The sequence below is a fragment of the Cyprinodon tularosa genome, unplaced genomic scaffold (assembly GCF_016077235.1).
Source record: "Cyprinodon tularosa strain WSP-4 unplaced genomic scaffold, ASM1607723v1 ctg226, whole genome shotgun sequence".
NCBI classification, from domain to species: domain Eukaryota; kingdom Metazoa; phylum Chordata; class Actinopteri; order Cyprinodontiformes; family Cyprinodontidae; genus Cyprinodon; species Cyprinodon tularosa.
In genome coordinates this window covers 910,101-935,120 of record NW_024038844.1, presented here as the reverse complement: position 1 = coordinate 935,120, position 25,020 = coordinate 910,101, and the positions used below count along the sequence as shown (strand labels likewise).

General features: G+C 36.4%; 3 protein-coding genes across 4 annotated transcripts; 2 read left to right on the top strand and 1 right to left on the bottom strand.

Moving 5' to 3' along the window:
• Positions 1 to 6,391: 6,391 nt before the first annotated feature.
• On the top strand, positions 6,392 to 8,290 carry LOC119784450 (NAD(P)(+)--arginine ADP-ribosyltransferase 1-like). 2 transcript variants are annotated; one of them, XM_038286501.1, is made up of 2 exons: positions 6,392 to 6,489; positions 6,587 to 8,290. In XM_038286501.1, exons 1-2 carry the CDS (start codon positions 6,409 to 6,411, stop codon positions 7,307 to 7,309), a joined length of 804 nt encoding a protein of 267 aa, XP_038142429.1. In that variant the 5' UTR covers positions 6,392 to 6,408; the 3' UTR covers positions 7,310 to 8,290. The 2 variants fall into 2 exon arrangements, with proteins under 2 accessions (XP_038142429.1, XP_038142428.1); XM_038286500.1 differs by having other exon boundaries at positions 6,393 to 6,489; positions 6,569 to 8,290.
• Positions 8,291 to 13,836: 5,546 nt separating this feature from the next.
• LOC119784425 (T-cell ecto-ADP-ribosyltransferase 1-like) lies at positions 13,837 to 19,098 on the bottom strand. The gene is made up of 3 exons (XM_038286471.1): positions 18,797 to 19,098; positions 18,472 to 18,687; positions 13,837 to 15,547 (listed from the first exon to the last, which is right to left on the bottom strand). Exons 2-3 carry the CDS (start codon positions 18,607 to 18,609, stop codon positions 14,666 to 14,668), a joined length of 1,020 nt encoding a protein of 339 aa, XP_038142399.1. The 5' UTR covers positions 18,610 to 18,687; positions 18,797 to 19,098; the 3' UTR covers positions 13,837 to 14,665.
• A 2-nt stretch (positions 19,099 to 19,100) lies between these two features.
• Positions 19,101 to 22,303, top strand: LOC119784426 (T-cell ecto-ADP-ribosyltransferase 2-like). The gene is made up of 3 exons (XM_038286472.1): positions 19,101 to 19,278; positions 20,892 to 21,033; positions 21,206 to 22,303. The coding sequence occupies exons 1-3, from the start codon at positions 19,274 to 19,276 to the stop codon at positions 22,046 to 22,048; spliced, it is 990 nt and encodes a 329-aa protein (XP_038142400.1). The 5' UTR covers positions 19,101 to 19,273; the 3' UTR covers positions 22,049 to 22,303.
• The last annotated feature ends 2,717 nt before the right edge of the window (positions 22,304 to 25,020 follow it).

Sequence of the window (25,020 nt, the reverse complement as noted above, 5' to 3'; positions counted from 1 at the left end):
CCAACATCTATATACAGAGATAAAGATGGCACCAGCACAGCTGAAATTTCATTCCAAGATGGAGTCAAAGCCTATCAGGAAGGGACCAGATGAAGCTACTCTGACAAGAAAAATCAGATAAAGTGTAAAGTTATAAGTGCTACAGTACAAACACAGCAGAATGGGAGGATAGAGGTAGAATGAAGCATACTACTAGAACTGGTAGTTGGTTTCACTGGGGACTCCAATTATACAGACCACAAGTAAACCTACAGGCTGAGCGTGAAGTGCTCTGTTAGGGAATATAAGGAGCAATCAGATCTCTGATATAAGATATAGGAGGATTTTAAATTCTGTAGATAGCCATGTATGAGGTGCCCCCAGGGACATAAATCAGAATTAACTTGCATATACACATATTAAATTACACTCTTCCATATAATATACTGAAAACCTCACACAAACACTAGTAAAAAGCTCTCACATAAACTAGTGAAAACATTGACCTCTTATATAATCTACTCAAAAGCTCTCATACAAAGTAGTGAGAACTGTTCATATAAACTGGTGAAAAGCTTTACCTTTCATACACACTACTAGAAAGCTTTCATATACACTATTAGAACGCTCTCATATACACTATTAGAACGCTCTCATATACACTATTAGAAAGCTCTCATATACACTATTAGAACGCTCTCATATACACTATTAAAAAGCTCTCATATACACTATTAGAAAGCTCTCATATACACTATTAGAACGCTCTCATATACACTATTAGAACGCTCTCATATACACTATTAGAAAGCTCTCATATACACTATTAGAAAGCTCTCATATACACTATCAGAAAGCTCTCATATACACTATTAGAACGCTCTCATATACACTATTAGAAAGCTCTCATATACACTATTAGAAAGCTCTCATATACACTATTAGAACGCTCTCATATACACTATTAGAACGCTCTCATATACACTATTAGAACGCTCTCATATACACTATTAGAAAGCTCTCATATACACTATTAGAACGCTCTCATATACACTATTAGAACGCTCTCATATACACTATTAGAACGCTCTCATATACACTATTAGAAAGCTCTCATATACACTATTAGAACGCTCTCATATACACTATTAGAACGCTCTCATATACACTATTAGAACGCTCTCATATACACTATTAGAACGCTCTCATATACACTATTAGAACGCTCTCATATACACTATTAGAACGCTCTCATATACACTATTAGAAAGCTCTCATATACACTATTAGAACGCTCTCATACACACTATTAGAAAGCTAAAATAAATGGTCCCCCTCCTTTAATTTAGGCAAACATTGCTCAAATATCACCGAATCCAGATGGTTTGTTGTTGATGAAGAGAGGAATAAACACAGTTTAAGATTTGCAGCTAAATTAATTTGTTTCTATATTATGGAACTACTATCAGGCACTTCCCATCATCTTATATCAGTAATAAAAAATTATAAATACAAATTTGGTATTTGGTGACTTGACTTTTATTTCTGTCAGGCTGAAGTGAAAAAACTTGGAAAGAGACTGATTCTCTTGGCGTTTAAAATAACAACACAAAACAGCATAAGAAAACCGCATTTATTTTTTTTATTTTACAATTTTGTAAACAACAGCGGCTGATTAAACTAAATGTCTCAACCTTGTATAATTTTACGACTTTTTATTTAAGCAAGAAATGATCCGAAAGGCCTGGGAAATGATCAGATCCGCTTATGTGGCTGCAATGCGCGGCGCGCTCCCGACACAGGTGGAACAGATTTTCACATGGGAACAGAATTTCGCACAACACCGGAAAAGGATCTCTGTTGAAGCAAAAACATAAAAAATAAAGTCGAGTAATGCCCATGCTTCTGTGAGTTGTTTAGCGGATAGCTGAGCATGAATCAATAATTTTATTTGATACAATTTCGGCCGGAGATAGCACAAAATGTACGGAGCTAGCCAGAATGACCTCCGTTTAAAACAACTTCTGGTGTAATGACGGTCCTTCCTGTTTCACTGAAACACCTTCCGTTTCAACTGAAACACCTTCCGTTTCAACTGAAATCCGCTAATAGCTTTTCAGTAGTGTGTATGAGAGCTTTCTAGTAGCGTGTATGAGAGCGTTCTAATAGTGTTTATGAGAGCGTTCTAGTAGTGTGTATGAGAGCTTTCTAATAGTGTATATGAGAGCGTTCTAATAGTGTATATGAGAGCGTTCTAATAGTGTTTATGAGAGCGTTCTAATAGTGTTTATGAGAGCGTTCTAATAGTCTTTATGAGAGCGTTCTAATAGTGTTTATGAGAGCATTCTAGTAGTGTATATGAGAGCGTTCTAATAGTGTATATGAGAGCGTTCTAATAGTCTTTATGAGAGCGTTCTAATAGTGTTTATGAGAGCATTCTAGTAGTGTATATGAGAGCTTTCTAATAGTGTATATGAGAGCGCTCTAATAGTTTTTATGAGAGCTTTCTAATAGTGTATATGAGAGCTTTCTAATAGTGTATGTGAGAGCGTTCTAGTAGTGTATATGAGAGCTTTTTAATAGTGTATATGAAAGCTTTCTAGTAGTGTGTATGAAAGGTAAAGCTTTTCACCATTTTATATATGAACAGTTCTCACTACTTTGTATGAGAGCTTTTGAGTAGATTATATAAGAGGTAAATGTTTTCACTAGTTTATGTAAGAGCTTTTTACTAGTGTTTGTGTGAGGTTTTCAGTATATTATATGGAAGAGTGTAATTTAATATGTGTATATGCAAGTTAATTCTGATTTATGTCCCTGGGGGCACCTCATAGCCATGGGTGATGTCTTACATTCTAGTGTGAGCCTCAGCCTAGTGACGATTGCGATCAAATGGAAGCTTATAATCCCGTTTTTCAGGACTCCAAACAGAACTGGTAAAATGGCTGCACACCATACTTATAACTTATGGTCTGGTACTAAACTAAGTGTGTTTTGGGATAAGATATTTTAAGCTCTTAAGAGGATTTTCAAAAGATGTTTTTGTAAACTTGGAGACATGTTTTATTGCATGTTGCATATCCAAGTAAATGTGTTTCAGTTTTAAATCTGCAGGTGTCCCTACTTTTGAGTCTGTGCTCTAGTATATAGCATTTAAACAGAGGAAAGCCTCTGGACAGGACGGGATTCCTTTTTCTTCCTTTGACACATTCTTCTTCTTTGACTATTTGAGCTGATTTAACAAGTACACTTCTCCACTCTGCGATCAATAAAGTCAATCAATCAATCAATGTCTAGGTTTGTGCTGTGTTATGTCCTAATCCTCTCTGATCATTGATATATTTTTTACCACTGTGTGTTATCCATATTTTAGTTGTTTTGTGTGTTCAGTTGATCCACAGTCTTTTGGGGTATTAAATTGATCCAAAACCATTTTTGTTTTTCATTAAAATGTTTAACAGATGATTAAGCATATTTGGGTATCCTAACCTATTTTCTTTCCTTAGTGCAAGTTGTAGCCACCATTTCTTTCATTATGTTTTTTGTTTGTCAAACTTTTCTATTACTGGCAACACTGTAATTTTAGTCAAGGAGGCCTAAAAAAGAAAATCTAATGGACAGAGTTTGTCTGTTTAGACAAGAGATGGAAACTTTTGGCTGTTATTTTTGCACATTGCATAGAGAACCATGAAATGGGCAAAGGTTTGCAAGAAAAAGGAAGCTTCATTCTACAGTATATAAAAAAGAAAAAAAGAAGTTTGTCTGTGACTGAGGTTGGTTTGTAATCTCCGCCTTTTTCTGTATGTATAAAACGGCATAATAGCTGTGAGGAGACACATTTTTTCCATTGTACTTATTCAGCATTTTTGTAAGTTTTCCTTTACAGTTTATATTTTTTGGGGATCAACATCTGAATAATATTCTGGTTTTCACAGCCTAGAAAATCAAGAGAAAAAAAAATAAATAAATAAAGCTAGCTACTTTTTTTTTTAACAAGCATTCACCCAGAGGTTCTTCAAACATACACAGGTATGGTTATTTTTTGCTCTCTTAAATGCCAGAATATGAAACATGCATTTTGAAACCATAAACTAATCCTAACTTATCTCTATACCCATTTGATTTTCATTCCCACGTTATTGTTTAAACCATGAGATGAAGGATGCTGTTTGATCATTTTTTTCTGGTTATAACCGCTCCTTTAATACTTATATATATATGTCCATACCTACATGTTCTGAACATGTAGGTATGATGCTACTAGTGAGTTACAGATGCATTATCCTCTTATCCCTCCGCTTTAAAAAAGAAATCCCAGAATTGTAGCAGTGTAAGCCATCGTTACAGAACAATTATAAACAGCAGATTTGTAGATTTTAATTTTATTTTCACATCCCCTTTCATTAAACCATTGATCTCCATCGGCAAAGGTTCCTCTGTTTAGTTTTAATTCAACGAAGTCTATTAATATAGCGTCAATTCAGTTTTAAATTCTGTCCCAGGACTTCAGCAGTTTAACTGAATCATGCATGTTTTTTTGTAACTATTTATGCTGGTCTTTTTAGACCATACAAAAAATGGTTACAAAACATAAACGAGTTTATTCAACATTTGCAAGAGGTTTCAAATGCTGCAGCGATTTTTTGATTCAAAAGTTTTTTGTAAGAATCCACTTCAAGTTATTTATGTGTCTGTAGTTTCTAAATCCTGAACCCCATATGTTTTTGAAGATATTCAACAATATATCTCAGCCAGAGCAATGCAGTTTTATAATTCACTTATTCCTACATCTTCTGTGAAAGTTTAAACCACTCATCTTTGTTGGTGAAAGGACCTATTGTAATGAAAAGCCTCCATATGCATTTTGAAGCTGTAGGGAAGATCAGTATTGGTTGTTACATTCATCATATCTGAGCCATCACAGGACACAGTAAATTGATGTTTGGACTGAAATACACTGAAATCTCTGAAGGGGATCTGTTTCAGTAAACCAATAATTATGTACAACCACAGACTAATTGTCAGAACTCAGAACAGAAAGATCCAGTATTCAAAGCGGACAATTAGGTTGAATGAGTGACATAGGCGTCTAAGGCAGGAACCTTTGCGAGTGGAGACAGCAGGGTAGTGACCATGTCTTTCTGCAGGACCATGATCATAAACAAATGAGTCATTAACCTGATCTTATAGTTCAATCTGAGTCCAGAGGTAGAGGATTGTTCTGCTGTTCTGGTTGCCAACACGCCGCATGGTTGCCGCACAGCATGTCCCAGACGCAGGTGTATTGGAGGTCAGAGGACAGGCAGGAGATCAGAACCAAGCAGAGCGATGTAGGCAGAATAATCCAGAAGGTGAAGCCAAAGCTGGTTGGTTGTCAGAACTAGGAGGTCAGATTTTCAGTGAGGCACTGAAGGAGACTCCAAGAAGGAGTCAGGTCACAGTTCCAGGTTCCGTACAAAAGCCAATAATCTGCACAGTACTATTTTACGTACCTCATGAGGCATTAAAAGTATTCATTTAAGGTGATTTGTAAGCTTCTACAAATTTAGAAGTGTTTAAAATAAAGTTTACTTTAAATTTCAACTGTAGGTGAGTTTGAATGTCTGGAAGTGGATTGGATCTGTGTTATAGATTTTGCATGGTTGTGCTTGGAGTCTCCATTGTTGAAATAAACTACAGCTGCAGAGCTTTCATTGTCTCCTACCTCAGCTGGTACATCAGGTGACTAGATGTGTTTTAATCAACTTTGTTTTTTTGCACATTTTGAAGTAATGCATTAGAGCAGCATGAAGAAACCGCAAAATTTGAATCAATTCAATATATAAAATCTCCATTAGACATACTATATAGGTATTTTTGACATTTTCAAAAAAGTGTAAATGCGCTACAAAAGAAGATGGAAACATAGTTTATATTTAGTAAAAATTTATTTAGGATGATTGAGCTATTTCCACTGCCGACGGCATCCTAAATACAGCATTAGAATCACACATCTCTCTCTGGATGTTCTGGGAGGGCATGAACCATCACTAATACTAGCTACTACATTAAATAGTATATTATAACACATTCTTCAAAACCATCACTGACATGTGGTGCCCACCAGGTTACTCAATTTACCTCCTCCTTACTACAGCCAAGTAAAATGTCAATGTATGACGAAATTATGCTTTGCATCGCCTCCTTGAATCGCTCCTATTAATGCAAACATTTTTTATTCACTTTTTTTTACTTTTTAGAAATGTTCTCATCACCGAATGACATTTTGAAAAAAAAAAAAGGCAACTGGCTCATAGTTAAATGCACCGGATGAAAATAGCTAGGATTTTATTTCAAACCATGACTAATGCAGTGATATCTTAGACAGCTTTCAACCAAATGTTTTTTTCTTTGCTTACTTTTTTTTCCAGAGTTGCGTGCAGAGTCCTAATGGCAACTCTAGCAGCTTGGGGGATACTCTTCCTAATATTTGCATCCTGTGTTGGGACTAAAACCCAGCTGCCTGAAGAGGTGAGGGGTGGTTTGTTTTAGGAATAAGTGAAAAACATTCATAGTACTAATCTAAATATTTTATTTGCTTTCTAATAAGGTTGTTGTTGAATCTCAGGTGGATTGCCCATTCAAACTGGACATGGCTCTAAACTCTGTTGATGACATGTACGATGGCTGTGAAACAGAGATGCAGAACCGTACACTGGAAAAGTATTTACAAGAGGAGCAAAACAACACGAACTTCGAAAAAGCCTGGGAAGCAGCAGAAATATATTACAACAATAGCTTGTGGAACGAATCACAGCTAAGCAAAAACCAAATCAAGGCTCTTCATGCTTACACCCTTAGCAGACCACAATTATATCAAGAATTCAACAAAGCAGTCCGTGAACAAAAGGCTCAGTACCAAACTGATTTTCATTATCACACACTTCACTTCTATCTTACCATGGCCCTGCGCTCCCTCAAATACGGTTCAAAAGAATGTGTCACGAGTTACCGGAGAACACCTTGCAAATTCCAAAAAGATGTTGTTAATAAAAAAATTCGCTTTGGTTTCTTTACCTCTAGTTCAATAGGTGGCTATAGCGACGAAGTGTTTGGTACTGAATCGTGCTTTGAGATCTACACCTGCTTTGGAGCAGACATCTCTCCTTTCTCTAAGTTTGAAAATGAAAAAGAGGTCCTGATCCCTCCCTATGAGGTTTTCAAAGTAACGGAGATAGAGGAAGAATCCACCAAGAAACTTCCATGTAAGGTTGTCTATAAACTGCGAAGCACAAGAAAAACCCGTTCTTATCTAAACTGTGACCTCTTCACACAATGTCTAGTAGGTTAATAATGAAATATCCAGAAAAGTAGTGCTGTGGAAAGTTAGACATACTTTGAGTACTTCACTTTCTATACCATAAAAAGTAATCCTGTACCTATACTGCCATGCTATTTCTGTTAAAACCCCATAGCCTGTCCCACTGAACTGTGCCTTAAACTGAGGCGAGTACGTAGGTCCATAAATGCAGACACTCATAAAAATTATTACTTAAAAGTGTCAGTATAATCAATTCAAATGTGTTGTTTTATTCTATAGTGGTTTTATCAACAGGTTTGTTTTAGATGTTTATATCTATAGACAGGAATTAACTCCTGCAGCAGTCAGTTTTACAGCGAATCTGGAAACAGAAAAAGGCCTAATGATTAAAATAATAGAGGCTGAATGGCAAACAAATAAATACAAATAATTTGTTTGACTTTTTTGTACAACTATTTGCAATGTACTGGAATGCATATATAACTAACACTTAATCTGACTATTTAATTCACATAATTTGAATCTGAAACAAAATGTATCTGCTTCTAACTTGTTTGTGTTGTAAAGTGAAATGGCATTTGTATTTGTTATATTTTTTTACTTACTTATATGTAATTTCTTTTAATCTTGAATATTTCTGGAATATTAAATATGATGTGTTTATGTTTTTAGACTGTAGCTAATAAAGCTTTTCAGGACATCCCAGAAGGAGAAGCTTTGTAACAAGGTTTCTCGGGTGGTCATGGGTCCCCTTACAATAATCATCTGTAGGGAGCATAATAAAAAAAATCAGTGAATAATGCAGATATTAGACCAAAGTTTCTCATTTGATATAAGTTTAAATTAAAACTGCTTCGTTTTTCTTTAAACCACAGTCAATCTAAATAGCACAGTAACTCATCTAATATAGGGAGACGTTGAGTTTTCAGAGTTCCCATCTGATTTGGTGTTGAATACTGAGAGTGATCATCACTTTAGCAGATCATTATCAGATAGTGCAGTTATAAATTTAAAAGAATCTGTTTCACTTTCTCTCTCCTCTGTGTCGCTGAGCAGTGCTGTATGTAGAGTGCAAAAGTTTTGTTTATTCCCCCTCACAGGTTGATGATTTTGTTGATGGGGTTGCTAGCTCTCTGTGTATCGCCTTAGACAACGTAGCCCCTTTAAAAAACTTTAAAAATAGAAAGCTGCATCCCTTGTTTAATACAGAGCTGCACACTCTAAAGCAAAAACTGGAAATAAAACCATGCTCCACAGGCCTACAGAATCCTATCTAGTCTGAAAAAACGGTTTACTGCTGTATAAGAGGACCCTTTGTAAAGCAAGATCAGCATGTTTCATTAATAGAGGAGAATAAGAATAATCCTAGATATCTTTTTAATACAGTTGCAAAACTCCCCCAGAGCCATAGCTCTGTTGAATCGTCCATTCCACCTGCTCTTAGCAGTAATGATTTTGTTGGATTATTTATAAATAAGATTGATTTTATTAGAAATAAGATCATTAGCACTCCACTATCTGTCATTGGTTTGTCTCTGGAGGATGGGGCAGCATTTGAGGGGGTCGTGGAATCTGAACCTGGTTTAGACTGCTTTGATCCAGTGTAACTTTCAGAGTTAGCAAAACTATTGTCTTCATCTAAGCCTTCAACTTGTATGTTAGATCCAGTTCCAACCACATTATTTAAGGAAGTATTCCCCCTTGATCTCCTCCATCATTTTAGATGTGATCTATTCCTGTTACATGTACCAAAGGCTTTTAAGGTTGCTGTAATTAAACCTTTGCTTAAAAAGTCGTCTCTTGGCCAAATGACTTGGTCTAGTATAGAGCCTTATCCAGGGGTAAAAGTGCAGCAATCTGAAACGAGAAACAGAAGATGGCAGTGCATGTGAGACATTTTGAGAAAATTATATAAAAAGATATATATATGAAAATATTATATTTGTCAAGCTACTCAAACTCTTGTTGATTCTCTATCTACAATAAAAAGGTACAAAGGGATTTTGACACAAATCTTAGTGTTTTTATTTGAATTTGATTTGACAAGCCAGACAAAGAAAACTAGAACTGTAAAGCTAGAAGAGCATTTGTAGCTCTGGAGGAAAGATGTATTACTATTAAATGTATTGATTTGTGGAACAAGATTATCAGTGAGATAAAGCAATCCGAAACTTACTCTTTGTTTAAAACAAACCTGACTGGGATAGGCTGATATATAGTTGTCTATTAGCCCTTTGTTTGTTTCCCACGTATTGTTAAACATGGTGCGTTTTTATTTTGTATGGTTGTAATCTGAGTTGAATAAGTAATACTTTATAGAAACTTGGGGCAGGTAATATAAGTTTTTACTTTTTTCAGCTTTCAGTTGCCACCTGAACGGTTTTTGTTATGTTGTTTTCTGTTAATAAATGAATTAAAATAAATAAAAGCATTTGTGAAAATGTGCAGCATGACAATAAGGAATTATTACATTATGACATTATTTGCTGATTTTCTTATATTTGAAAGAAAAAAAGGCCAGTCTTGGCCATTTAACTTCTGGGCTGAAAAGTTTACCCACTCCGTCGGTGGTTACAGGGTAAGGTGGAAGCAGGAGGATAAACCTGGGTTATAGCATATTTTTTGTTAATTAGATCAGTAGGAAAAGTTTTCAAAGTAAAGAAAAATGGTCTGATAGGGCAACCTAACATAATGAAATGATCCAACCTCAAATTATGTGGCCGGAGACACTTTCCCTGCCACTGCCAGACCTTTTACTTCTGTTAATTTCCATTCTGAGGAAGATGAGGGGAAGATTTGCTGTTTAATTTATTACATAACATTTAATTTCAAATATTTTCTTATATATATATCTGTAAATCCTCAGTCATCCAGGTCATGGTAAAACTTGAAAAGCTCAGTTTAGGCAACTGGATATGAAGTTTTTTTTAGAAGACATATCGCCTCTCAACCAAGAAGTTCTAACTGACGATGTTAAGATGAAAAACCAAGACTCATCAGAGGAGGTGGTCTTAGGCATTGGATGAGATGCGAAACGTCTTCCAGAAAACTTCAAATCCAATTGCCTAAACTTGAATTTTCAAATTTGATTAGCATTTAGCATGAGATATGTAGTAGAAGATTCACTGATAAGAATAGATTTCCTATTAAGTCACCAGTAAAAGTAGTCTTAATAATCCAATAGATCTTAGGATGATACAGCTGTTAGAACTGCACACTTGTCAGTGAAATAAATAGTTGGTACTTTTTCAGGGTTTCTCTAGGATTGCAAAAGGAAATAAAAAGCAGTAAATTGAAATCAGCAACAATTAAAGCTGTTCAAACATAAATTGAAATTAATATAATCTCACAAAGTGGTATTCTTTCAATGTAAAAAAAAAAAAACAAACAAACAAAAAAAAAAAACTTTTTTGGGTTGGAATACTGTTTTGAGTTGTAAAAAACTAAGTCTTTAACATAAGGACAAAAATTTAAATCAATACAGAAAACCAAGGTAGTTGTAATCTTGAGGGAGTTGTCAGTTCTAATAACTTTAAGTTGAAGGATATTTCAGTAGGTAAAAGTTCTTACTTTTGTTGTGAAATGCAAACAAAACAACTTTTGGAAGTGGCTTTAGAGTTAGACTCTCACTATTGTTCGTAATGCACAATTGGATCTTGTGGTTTCTGTTTTGCAGGTGTTTGAACAGTAGAGTTTGAAATGGAGCCTGTTGAGTATCAAGCAGTGATCCGATATTTTTATTTGTAAGCATGCGCACTACAGGAGACTTTTTATGAAATGAACGTATGGTGATGATACCTAAAAACAACTGCAGCAAGCTACAAACTAGACCACTCATATGGGACTAGGTCCCCAGTAAAGTGATGATGCACATATACATATATATATATATATATATATATATATATATATATATATATATATATATATATATATATATATATATATATATATATATATATATATATATATATATATATATATATATATAAAGTCCATGAAGCATTTAATACATGTCTATGCAGGCTACAAACTGCACGGAAGTAGCTCTGCACTGTACCTCTGAATTTAAAAGGAAAAAAAAACTTAAGACATTATTGATGGTGAAGTCTGATTTTGTAGGTAGCGTTACTTCCAACCATGGTGAGAGCTGATAATGATTCTGGTACTTTGTAAAGTACATTTGTTCTTTAAAACTGAGGAAAGCTTGGGTCAACGTGACAATCAGTCCAGAATAAGAGAGCTGATAATCTAAACAGATGAGGGAATGAGTCAGAAATGTTGCATGATCCTGAAATTAAAATAACATAACCTTTTTAAATCCTACCATTGGTTAGATCCTTAACTTTATTTCAAATGCATACATGACTATGCAGTTAACTATTTCTTCATTTTTGTATAGAAATACGTGTTTTCCTTCCACTAAACATAAAGTACATAACCCAAAAAGGGGAAGCCAAAACCTTTGTCATCCTTAGTCATCTATGTATTTGTCATTTCATGCTGGTTGTGACCATCTATCACACCCAACTCTTTCTGTGAAAACCAAACAGTTGAAACTAAAATGGTTGGCAGTCCTTAAAGGAACCAATAAACACATCCACCCATCGGGTGCCTAGCTCCAGCTGTCTACAGGCGAGATACACCCTAGATATGTCACAGCCCATAGCAGGGCAACACAGAGACAAACAGGACAAACAACGATTCACACACATTGTTAGACAAATTTGTTGCAAATTTGAAGAAAATGTCATATTAAAAAAATAACAAGCATCCATAAGTGTGAAACATGATTCTAACTTCTCTTTTCTTGTATTTGTGTTTTTTTCTGAGAATCTAAAATTAAGGAAGCATAGAACCAACAAGGGTGTGAGTGCAGGATCTTTTTATGTTTTGAAAAATGTATTCACAAAGATATGCCTGTAACTACACCGTCATAAAACAGTCATTCCACCTTAATCCTGCACATTTACACTGATACATACCAGCACGTAACAGGATGTTACATTGTAATTCATCTTTAATGAACGAAAAAAAAGTAATTATACATTTTCATTTCTGTAAACAATCAAGAAGTTATTTTCACTCTCTCCTTTCCATATTTTCTACTGCTTTAGAGGAAAGGGAAACATGGACATTTTAAGGTTTGTCCCAGGATCCTCTTATCGACATCTTATGGAAATGACTTTACCAAATATGACAAATTAGTGAATATAAACATCACAAAGAGGAAGAGGAAAATAAACTGTCCTTCTTAGATGGCCCTTGTAAATTAAAAAATACCACATAAAAACTGAATAGCATCCTCTATCAATAAAAAATTCAGTCATTCCTATTTGATGCATATATATACACTATATTGCCAAAAGTATTTGCTCACCTGCCTTGACTCACATATGAGCTTAAGTGACATCCCGTTCCTAATCCATAGGGTTCAATATGACGTCGGTCCACCCTTTGCAGCTAGAACAGCTTCAACTCTTCTGGGAAGGCTGTCCACAAGGTTTAGGAGTGTGTTTATGGGAATTTTTGACCATTCTTCCAGAAGCGCATTTGTGAGGTCGCACACTGATGTTGGACGAGAAGGCCTGGCTCTCAGTCTCCGCTCTAATTCATCCCAAAGGTGTTCTATCGGGTTGAGGTCAGGACTCTGTGCAGGCCAGTCAAGTTCATCCACACCAGACTCTGTCATCCATGTCTTTATGGACCTTGCTTTGTGCACTGGTGCACAGTCATGTTGGAAGAGGAAGGGGCCAGCTCCAAACTGTTCCCACAAAGTTGGGAGCATGGAATTGTCCAAAATGTCTTGGTATGCTGAAGCATTCAGAGTTCCTTTCACTGGAACTAAGGGGCCAAGCCCAGCTCCTGAAAAACAACCCCACACCATAATCCCCCCTCCACCAAACTTTACACTTGGCACAATGCAGTCAGACAAGTACCGTTCTCCTGGCAACCGCCAAACCCAGACCCGTCCATCAGATTGCCAGATGGAGAAGCGCGATTCGTCACTCCAGAGAACGCGTCTCCACTGCTCTAGAGTCCAGTGGCGGCGTGCTTTACACCACCGCATCCGACGCTTTGCATTGCACTTGGTGATGTATGGCTTGGATGCAGCTGCTCGCCCATGGAAACCCATTCCATGAAGCTCTCTGCGCACTGTTCTTGAGCTACATGAAGTTTGGAGGTCTGTAGTGATTGACTCTGCAGAAAGTTGGCGACCTCTTCGCACTATGCGCGTCAGCATCCGCTGACCCCGCTCCGTCAGTTTACGTGGCCTACCACTTCGTGGCTGAGTTGCTGTCGTTCCCAAACACTTCCATTTTCTTATAATACAGCTGACAGTTGACTGTGGAATATTTAGGAGCGAGGAAATTTCACGACTGGATTTGTTGCACAGGTGGCATCCTATCACAGTTCCACGCTGGAATTCACTGAGCTCCTGAGAGCGACCCATTCTTTCACAAATGTTTGTAAAAACAGTCTGCATGCCTAGGTGCTTGAATTTATACACCTGTGGCCATGGAAGTGGCATATATATATATATATATATATATATATATATATATATATATATATATATATATGCGTGTTAAAACTTGAAACTCAAGATCCTTTAAGAGACCTAAGATAGCATTTGAGATAAGAGGTGATAAGTCTTCTGATAAGACTGGCATTGCAGTTGCCTGCAATTAAACATTGGTTTTAAGATCTATTATCTAGACAAGAAATTAGATACACATTTATATCATAATAATCAGCCCAAAAAATTGCAAATCAAAGATAAAAGTCTAACTATCAATAATTTAGATTGTTTCAGTCTAGATAGAGGAGTTTTATAGCTAACCCATTATAGGCCTCATCATTAATCATAAACCCTTCACCCAGAATTAACATATTTCATAAATTATCTGATAATACACACATGGTACATGATTACTTTCAAGAAATTACTTATTTTAGTGACAAAAAAGGCCTTATGCATACAAATTTGTTACATGTGTAGAGCAGTGATAAATTGCTCTTACTCAATATACCACTTCCTGCTTCTCCTGCAGAAGACCTCTTCAGGTAGGTAATCAAGTAACTAAATAAAAACTAAGTGTGCATTAGGAGACAGTTCAAGTCCAATACTGCCAATAAACTAAAAGCCACCTCGCAAATAAATAAGACATCTTTGGACTTTATATTTAACATTTTACACCTTACTATATAATTTGGTTCTTTTAAATTTGACTTGCAAAGTATGTGCTACAGTGAGCTTGTTTTGTTTTACTTTGCATGTTCAAATTACAAGATTTCCATGACGCAGACGCATTAAAAAAGCATAAAGACGTTCCTTTGGGACAAATAACCGCTGAATGCTAACTAGGATAAGTAACACTATGACTAAAACAATAAAAACATGATAATCATCAGCATAAGAAGGGAACCCAGCACAACGGCCACATAACGCTTTTGTTTGCGATGTATAAGAATGAAAGAATTTATTATTAACAGAACTGCACACGCTGACATGGTCATCATGTTGCCTCCAAACCAGTTTATTAATCCTCCAATCAAAGGAGAGTTTGTTAGCCTTTGAACCAGTTTGCAGTTTTGGTCCGTCTTTGGTGTTTTGGTGCTCTGAAGCTTGTAGACCACTCTGCACCACGGGTCATTTGTCAAAACGTCTGTGACCTTAAAAACCTCATAGGTGGGAATGAGTACTTGCCCCATCTGGTTTGTGCTGGAGTAATATGTGATGTCAGCACCAAAACATGTTAGAATCTCAAAACAGGAAACATTGCCATTGGTCTCAAATGACTGTTTGCTTGAAGCTGACCAAATTAATGTCCCAAAGCGAATGTTTGTGTCGACGACGTCCAGCTCAAAACGTTTCCACGTCCTTAGATAAACAGTCCTGCACGCCGAATGGTTCTGGTTCAGAGCTTGAATAGCATCCGTCAAGTAGAAGTACAAAAAATGAAATCTAAAATGATCTGTGCTGTACTTGTGTTTTCCACCTCTCACTGCTTTGTTGAACATCTGCCGGATGTTGGCCAGTTTTGTGAATATGTATAAGGATGTAGCGTGATCGTCTTGCAGGAGTTTGTCCACCGGTTTCTTTGCAGATCTTTCGACTGAAGTCCAAGCATAACTAAGGTTTACGTTGACGTGCCACTCAAACACGCCATACAGGTTGATGAGAGTCTTGGATTTAGAATGGCAACCATCATACATGTCGTCGACACAATCTAGAGCCATATCCAGGGGTAGAACCGCAGCATTCTGAAACGAGAAGCAGAAAATGGCTGAACATGTGAAATATTTTGAGAAAATTAGTCAATTTGTCAAATCACTTAAACTCTTTTGTTTATTCTCTACCTGCATTTGAAAAGTGCAATGGGATTTTGTCACAAACATTTTTTTTTTTTTTGGAATTTGATGTGACAGGCAAAAGAAAGAAAACTACAACTGTAAAGCTAGATGCAAAGGTGTCAAGTAAGAAAGTACAAATACTTTGTTACCTTACTTAAATAGAAATACTGGTTACGCATACTTTAGTAATTATTTTTCAGACAACTAACAGTATTTTTGCAATTTTCTCTACTAACTCCTCCTTACATTTTAAAAATAGACTGGTTAATTTTGTTTCTTTTGAGTTAATTTGCTTTATGGCCTGTTGGTTTATATATTTATTTTGATACTATCAAAATAAATTGTTTTATCCAAGCATCATTTCTTTGTAGTTGGATTCAGTGCTGCATCAACTTGTTTGCCAATTACCAAAATAGTTTTCCAGATGGTGTAAAGCTAAATTTGACACTGTTGCCATTAGTAATAGAACTAAGAAATTGAAGTATAAGGAAGTTATCATCCAGAATTGTAGAAAAATGTTTCTTTAATAGGCTAGTGCAGTAAAGCTTCTGTCCTAAATGTTTTGCATGCATTTCTTTTAACTTTATCTATTAAGTAGTTTTAAAAATGGTACTTTTACTTCAATAAAAAACTTAACTTGATACTCCAACTTCTACAAAAGTGTTTTTAAACAGTAGGATTTCTATTTGAGTAATAAACATTAATACTTTTGACACCTCTGGCTAGGAGACCAGTTGTGGCTGTGGAGGAGCTGCAATAACTGCTGAGACTGTGTTGACTGTGAGTGAAGCCTTTTACATAACTCAGTTTTATGAAAATGTGGAAAGAAGAAAGTCATTGTTCAAGGGAAGTAAAAATAAAGTCTGAGTTATATTTTCGCCACAAGCCATGTAAGGCAAGCAGCAAACATGGCTGACATGCAAATTCTACTGAGGAACATGATCCCAAGTCTGAAGATGGTGATGGTAGTGTCGTACTGCTTGCATCATACTTTTCTTTAGAGATGAGAATATAAGAAAACTGGCAGGTAATGGGAATATAGATGGAGCTAAATGCAGCTCCGTGCTGTAAGAAGCCCTGCTGGAAGTTGAAAAATACGGAGTATGGGGCAAAGGATCCCCTCCAGTAGAACACCTATTCTACTTATATACATATAAATACAGAAATACAATGAAAGGATTAGCTCAAATGTGTTAAATGGCCCAGTAAAATTCAAACCTAAAAAGTAATTGAGAATATGTGGTTAAAAGTTTGAAACATCAAATTTAAGTTTTTTGTTTTATAAGGTGGGTACACAAATTAAACAGATGTGTAAAGCCATTAAAGACTTGCAGTGGCCGAGGGGTGAAAATTCAATGCTGATACATGATTTCACAGCAAATTAAAATGGTTTGCCAAACTCGTCAAGAAGTAAACACATAACCACACAAAACACATTCAAAGGAAAACTTTTGCAAGCAGCAAAACTGACTGCAAGCTGAGAAAATCTGCAACTACAGAAAAGGCAGCAAATTAAAAAGATGCTGCTAACATACAAAATACAAGCATTAAAAAAATGCTGCAAGCAGCAAAAACAACTGCAAGTTAAGAAAATCTGCACAGCATTATAGAAGTGTTCTAGCCTCTTAATATCCACCTCATTTTGGGAAATTCTCGTCTATTTTGCATACCCAAATGGAAAAGCAAATTACTTAGGAACTGTAAAATCAAATTACATGTGTGATAAATAATTTGAAAGCTAACATTTTCTAGTTTCTGAATATATGCATGAAAATTGGGTGCATAAAACCCAGCCCAAGCTGCAGCAGTTCAAACATGACTCAAAGTTGACATGCTTGCTTGCTGTGGCTCTTTTGTCATGTTCACATTTTGACATGCTGCTATATTTGTGTTAATGGTGCTTTGTTTTTCTCTGTGTCCATAAAATGAACTAGGTGGCTAAATTGTAGAGAATCTAAGCTTTCCAACAATATCTAACATGTCTATATTGGAAAACATTTTACCTGTGTAATTTTTATGCATTCTGAGTTATTAGTTGTAAATGCTTTAAAACAGGTTTTGAGAGGCTAGACCACTAGTGGGAGAAAATCATCTACCTATATGGGACCATACATTTCTACAAATTAATGTCTCTGGACTAGACCCGTAGGAGAAAAGAAAAGGTAAGTCTCCCTCTGAATCTTTTTAAGCAATCCCTCTAACTATCCTTTGTATGCCTTTACCAGGGGCCTATATGAGTTTTGGTCGCATCCTCCTTAGTGGTCTAGTTTGCAGCTTATCTCAACCTGCAGATGTTTTTGCTACTTTCACCATTTCCCCCTTTGCGTGTGTTTTGTGTGGTTTCAAGTTAGCATCAGTTATATATTTGCAGAAGGTTTTGTTTTTGCAGCATGTGTCCACTTTACTGTTCCTCTCCCTTTTCTGTAATGAAGTTTTTTACAGTTGTTTTTGCCGACTGTAGATTTTTACATTTTGCCTTTTTTTGTGTGTTTATGCATCATTTTTTGTTTTCTAATCTAGTTTTATAGCCTTGTTGAACTTTTGAATTTGCTGCCTTTAAAAATGTGGAAAAATGTCTTCCCTAAATTTAATAATTATGCATTTGCAGCCCTCAACCGCTGCATGGAAACAGTGGCCGAGGAGTGCAAATCTCCATCTCCATCTACTTAACAATGCTTTGTGTTAGCATATAAAACCCACATTTATACGATTAAGTTTGTAATTGTAACATGACAAAATGTGAAAGGATTAAATTTTTCTTCATAATTTTGCAGGTCACTGTAGCAAATTGTTGTTATTCTTTTGCTCATTTCAGATTAAAAACGGAATCTTACCTGATCAGGTCTCTGGGGCCACCACAGGAGCAGAAATGGATCATTATACAAGAGGACTATGACCAGCAACAGCCCACAAAGAGGGAGCAGCTTTCTGAGGAATTTGCTCCCACACACCGATCCCTTCGTAAGCGTCATTTCTGATTAAAAAGCACCAAAGATGTTGAGCCGATGTTCTAATATTAGCGCATTTGACTGCCATAAACTTGCTGAAGCCTGTGAGAGTCAACAATGAAAATATGTCAAGGGTTTGCTAGAGTTTTTGATCTTGCAACACACCACAGATATACAGGTTTCTATAGCAAACAAGTTAAAAAAGGCTTACCTTTTTACTGCAAATGGCATGATAACCCACTGAGGTAAAAGAAGACAGAGGCGCTGTGAGAGAAAATGCAGATTTTTCTGCCTTAAAGTACTGCAGAACAGGCATTACAGGTAGAGCTGCCAAGCCCACACCTTAATAAACACTGTTGTTCAAAATAATCTCTATTTTGCATGTTATGTTTGCACAGCGTCACAGATAAGAAACTAGTAACTAATCATAGGCTGACCTTTAATCTTGAATCATTTGGATTTTTTTTTTTTGCTTAAGTTAGCATTTTACTATGTTGTACTTAGTAGTTGTGCTGCAAAAGTAAGCACAGTGCACCTTTGTCTGTCAGCACAGATAGAAGGAGGATCTCCTGGTGGTAAAACAGGTGAATCCAGTTTAGTTGCCGATACTGGCTAATGCAAACTAAGGTGAGTCATTCTGCAAGATGATACAGAAACACAGGAAGGTTTCCTTAATGTGGTTTACAACATGAGGTAAGTTATCAGACTTAGTTTCACTTAGATTTTTATTCTACTCAGTGTGAGAGTTTACCATTAGTTTGAAAAATATCTGATGATAGAGTGATGAACTAAATGGCAAAGGTTGGGTGTTTGGAAGGACAGATACAGCCAACATTAAGAAAGAAGCAGGCGTTTAAGATGAGATCACCATTTGAAATTATTATAGAGCAAACATATTTAAATAAAACTGATCAATGAAACATTATTAAGGGATTTGTAGAAAGCTGCCTTCTCAGCACAGAGAGGTTTTTATTCCTGCACTCAATGTTTTTAGGCTGCTAGCAACTTGCATTTGCCTTTATGAAGAAGCCTACTGTATATAATTATAGATTTTGCACTAAACTTGTGCAAGAATACATTTTTCAATTTGAATGTATTCGATAAGTTTAAAAAAGGAGCAGGTTTCACCATTTCACTACCCTGCTGCCAGAACCTGTTTAATGCTCTTCTGTCAAAAGGACCAAACTTATCTTCACTATTTCTTAAGGTTTGAACAAGCAGATGGAAATCTTTGATTATTCATCTTTTCACATTTTCTTATAAATGTCCAGAGTCATTTTTAGTGGTTTTATTATTTTAAACACAGATTTAACAGGGGTTCCAAAAAATATGGCTAATATCTTATTGTAGCATCTAGTTAAGAGGTTTAGTCACCTGACTCTCCCCCATTTGCATCTGGTGCAACGTTCTTCCCATGTTGTCAACTTAAACAACTAATAAATGCTAAACATAATTTTAGCTTAGCATGAACAGAACTACCAACATGAGCAACCTCATTTGAACAAACTATGAGGAAGATTAGTCCATGTGGGTTTTCTTCGTTTATTTATCTGACTGACTACCCAGCAGGCCTTGCAGCTTATCCAATCTCAGAGGATGTTACAGATTATGTAACGATGCAGTGGATATGGAAATATATTTGTGGGGGGTCCTGGCGGGGGTCTGTCTAACAGATTCTGATTACAGTTAGCAACAAAAGAATTTAGTAAGGTTTGAAATTGATAGAAATCCCTTTACTGAGCTTGGGGTATTCATCACAATCATGCAAGGCATTAAACAGTTTGCATAAAAGAAAAAAAAGAAACAGTGGGTGCTTAATTAGTAGCCTGACCAATAAGCACTTAAGGGTTTTGTGATGAACTATTTTAGTATAAATTGGGATTAAAGCTGAATAACACCACACACTAACACAAGCAAATTCCTGGAGACTGCCAATAAAAACAAAACACTGACACTAATTACAATAAACAATCAAACAAAAAAGCATTAGTAAACATAAAAACATGAACTAAATCAAATGTAGTTGTTTTAATAAATGAATAAACAAAATAAGATCTGGGATTTTTTTTTTTTATTATACGTTTCGTAGTTAAAGACACACTTTGCAACCTTTGACCCAAGTATTAGCTTTATTTGAGACATAATGATTATCCAGATCAATATTCAACATTTGGAGCATATCAAAGCTCCAAGTGCGCTGCCCATCAACATCCTGACTGTGTCCTTCTGCATTGGGGGTGCTGTTCCAAATTACTTGCACTGTCTTCATTCTTGGTCAGATGATGCATTTCCTTTTTTTCCCCCAGATGTTTGAAGCCATTCCAGAAAAAGGAAGGATGCCGACAGAAGGTCTCTGCATGTGTCATTGCCTCTCTAGTTTTTTTAGAGGGACTAATTGTAGTTTTTGTCATATATCTGTGTCTTAGCTGGAAGGATACTGTTGGAGAGGTAAGCAGCAGTGTTTCTCATCTAACACATACTTTAGTAGGCACATACGAAATATGAAACAAATATGAAATTACTGAGCTGGAATGTTACTGCTGCTTATTTTTAACAATTGTCTGTGTGTGTTGCCCTCTAGTGGACATTTAAAAAAGTTTTTTTTTTATCTTCTCTTTAGAAATCTCAAGCCCTGACCTCTAAGTTCAGTGGTGAGGAATCAGCAGACTGCAGAACTACAGTTTCGGTTGTAAACGATGAGGTCATAGAACAAATATGGGATTCTTGCAGTGCACATTTTAGTAAAGCCTGGAAAACATCAGAGCAAAACCCGAAAGAGCCTGCAGAAAAGTACATGGAGAGAATCCATTCGCTGGCTTTATACCTGTTCACACAGAGTGCACTGAAACAAGGCAAGGGAAACTCCGATCCTGCAGAGAAAACTTTAAAACCAAGACATACCTTTGAACCCGTCTCCCTTTATTCCTCCCTTACTCAGGTGATTCAGATTTTAAAGCAGAATCAGGTGATATGTCTGAGCACCAAATACAGAACAGAAACTGTTTTAGAACCCAACATCTCCACTGGTCAGGTTCGATTTAGCACGTTTATCTTAGGTTCAGATAAGTGGAATTTTGATAGGAAAGGTTCATGTTATGAGATCTACTCATGCTTTGGAGCAAACGTAACAAAATACTCTGCCCTTAAAGGACATAGTCAAGTTCTAATTCCTCCATACGAGGTTTTTACAGTCACTGACATCCAGAAACAAAATAATTCATGTAAAGTCAGCTACAAACTCCAAAGCAATCTGAACTGTGTTTATGACAAAGAGCGCAACCAGTTGCATTCCATATCTGCATTACCTGTGGAGGGATTCTGGCTCATTTTTGTGATCGTTTGCTTTATACTTCTGTCCCTTATACTACTTTGTGTTATTGTGAAACTTTACCATAGGATGACCTTATCTCACAGAATTCATTTGCCTTTGTCTAACATTATCCAATCACATTATGGCCTGTAATGTTGCTGATGTGCAAAACAATGTAAAAAGACGGAAAATTTACCAAAAAAGTCGTAAATCTTTCTCCTCACTTAGATCCAATCTTAAAATTGGAGATTCTATGTGATATACAAAGAAAGCATAGCTCTGATTAAGGAACTGCATGATTTTTACACATAGATGTTCTAACTTGTTTGCTAATAAAAATCTACAAGTGTTATTTGCATGTGTTAGTCTGCTGATTTAGAAATATACAACATGACTTTGAAGCAGTTGAAGGGATTAATTATTCCACTGACTTATTCCACCAGATGATTCTAGAATCCAAAGATTTGAAGTTACACTTAAGCTTAGTTGTATCATATAGTGGGGAACGATCCAAAGCCAACTAACAGGTCCACCTTTGATTGGACAAAACAAAGATCAATTTTGTTTTACTCCCCCAGTAACAGCTCTTACAACCCCAATTTTAGAAAGTAGTCAATGGATCAGGTATCTCTCTCTCTCACTGCTAACTTCAAAGATGGTTTCAGGGGGGCTGGAAACATTTTCCTTGGTCTACTCCAGACTTATTGCAATGTGACTAAAGCCTGTAGAAAACAACTAAACTGTGCAGAAAAAAACATGTAGATGTTAGCTGCAAATCTTTATTTATAAAAATAACAGATGTATACTGATTAATCAATATAATAACACAAACTGGGCTTGTCTAAATTGACAAGTTATTTAATATGAAACTATTAATTTAATATTTGCCAAATTTCTAAAGCCAGCTTTGTTAAATAGGTTGATTAACAAAAAATATTACATTTTTAGAGGAAGAAAAGAGATCCGGTTTATGTCAGCAGAACACAAACCTGTTAAGTATTTTAAAAGGGAGGTGTGTTTATACATAATCATGAGTCAAAATATATTGCATTAATTTTGAATATAGTGAATCAAAGTTGGAGTGGCCCGAACTAAAATATGGGTTAAGGTAGTTTCAAAACAGATAGATGACCTAAGACTTCAATGACACTCGACTAACTAGCACATATTGGCTTTTCAAAAGCCCTCATTATGTAATTTAAAAATATTTTAAATATATTTTATTCAAAATTAATGATAAATCAATTAACCTTATAATTTATAAATAAAAACTTTTTTTTAACTTCCACGCAACAGCCCTTTTTTTTCGCCAAAGTGTTGATCAAGGTGATCTAATTTGGCCATTTAGAGTGGTGGTTTAAGTGACCAGATTTCCTCCTGAAGAAATGAATAACAGACCAGAAAAACTAAAAAGAGTTGGGGGGGAATGCGGTGGGAGTAGAGCAGGGATGCGCAGACAAAAAAAGATGCAAAAGCCTATAAGAGGACAGAACAAAATCTGGACGAGGGGAGTACAGACCCTGGAAACTGACATATTAGGAATAAATGATTAATGGTGTGTGCACAAAATACTAATTTGTTCCCAAAAACACTGACTTTGGGCCATAGATTACTATTATGGGCCTATACTGTTCCTCCAGTGGCTGCAGGAAATATATACTAATTTGAGGGTGCGCAAAAAACTATACTATACATACTTACAGCCAGTGGCCAACTTCAGGTTCAGTCAGGGGTCCCTTCTCTATGCCAGCCTTCATGCCCTGTCAGCCCTGAGTGTGACAGATGCTGTGCAGCTGCCAGTGTTCATTCGGAAACGCTGTGAACCAGAGAGCAATGCAACTGTAACTTTTACTGTCATCCTTCTCCTGCCCTCCACTAACAACTATACATGTTGGTCTGGAGGGAGCTGCTATTCAATGAGCATTAGCCCCAGTAACTGATGTTCTAAATCAGCAACACTGCTGCAGTGAATAGGAGACGTGTCTTTAGGTCCTTAAAGGAATGAATGATAAAGGTGAAATATCCCTCCATCTCCAAAGTAAAGGCCCGTCTTAAGTTTACCAATGACCATTTGGGGGAAAGTCATTTGGACAGATGAGACCAAAACAGAACTTTTTGGTCATAATTCCAGTAACCGTGTTTGGAGGAAGAAGAGTGATGAGTACCTTCCCAAGAACACCATCCCTACTGTGAAGCATGGGGGTGGTAGCATCGTGCTCTGGGTGTATTTTTCTGCACATTGGACAGAGAGACTGCACTATATTAAAGGAAAATTCCAGTTTTTAACACTTTTAGCCCATTTTCTGTAGTGTCCAGGATGAAATCGAATGATCGACACCAAAATTTTGACGATTGGTCCTGTCTCTGCTATTTGGCTCATGCAGAATCCCCCCCTGGCTGCTTCAGAATGGCTTCCATAGTGCATGTCCGATAATGTCCTTAAAACAACCTTAAACGTTCTTTTTTTAAAATATGCTACTCACCGGGTCGTCAGCGCTGTTCAATGACGTTCCAAAAAAAGTTTCGTGAAGAAAAACCGTTCCTGTAGTGTTTTATTTAGCATTTTGTAAATCCCATTGAGTTCTGTTGGAATAGTCAATATCCCTCCGTCACCGGAAACGGGGCCTGTTTACGCTTAGTTGTAGTCTTTTCGCAAGGCCCAAGTGTTTCTGCTTCACTCTGTGTACTCCGACGTCGAGGTGCTAACGTCTCTGTTAAACACTTTAAAAAACTCTGAAAATGGAATACGAAAGGTGGATTCTTGAGGAGGACATATTGGACTTTGAGTTTGACGGTAGAGGATACCGTCGCCAAATAGTGGTCTGGAGTGTGCAACGCCTCAGATTCGAACGGGAAGCGGAAGTTTATAAGCGGTTGTGATGTATCGGAAAAAATAGTTCTGGGATTTACAAAATGCTAAATAAAACAAGACAGGAACGGTTTTTCTTCACAAAACTTTTTTTGGAACGTCATTAAACAGCGCTGACGACCCGGTGAGTAGCATATTTTAAAAAAAGAACGTTTAAGGTTGTTTTAAGGACATTATCGGACATGCTCTATGCTAGCCATTCTAAAGCAGCCAGGGGGTGATTCTGCATGAGCCAAATAGCAGAGACAGGACCAAT

Excerpts from the sequence above, each read along its gene's own strand:
- LOC119784450 (XM_038286500.1), top strand. The coding sequence starts at position 6,409 with ATGGCAACTCTAGCAGCTTGGGGGATACTCTTCCTAATATTTGCATCC. Across the intron at positions 6,490-6,568 it reads AAACCCAGCTGCCTGAAGAG|GTTGTTGTTGAATCTCAGGT; the intron begins GTGAGGGGTGGT and ends CTTTCTAATAAG.
- LOC119784425 (XM_038286471.1), bottom strand. The coding sequence starts at position 18,609 with ATGACGCTTACGAAGGGATCGGTGTGTGGGAGCAAATTCCTCAGAAAG. Across the intron at positions 15,548-18,471 it reads GGCCCCAGAGACCTGATCAG|AATGCTGCGGTTCTACCCCT; the intron begins GTAAGATTCCGT and ends TTCTCGTTTCAG.
- LOC119784426 (XM_038286472.1), top strand. Across the intron at positions 21,034-21,205 it reads GGAAGGATACTGTTGGAGAG|AAATCTCAAGCCCTGACCTC; the intron begins GTAAGCAGCAGT and ends TCTTCTCTTTAG.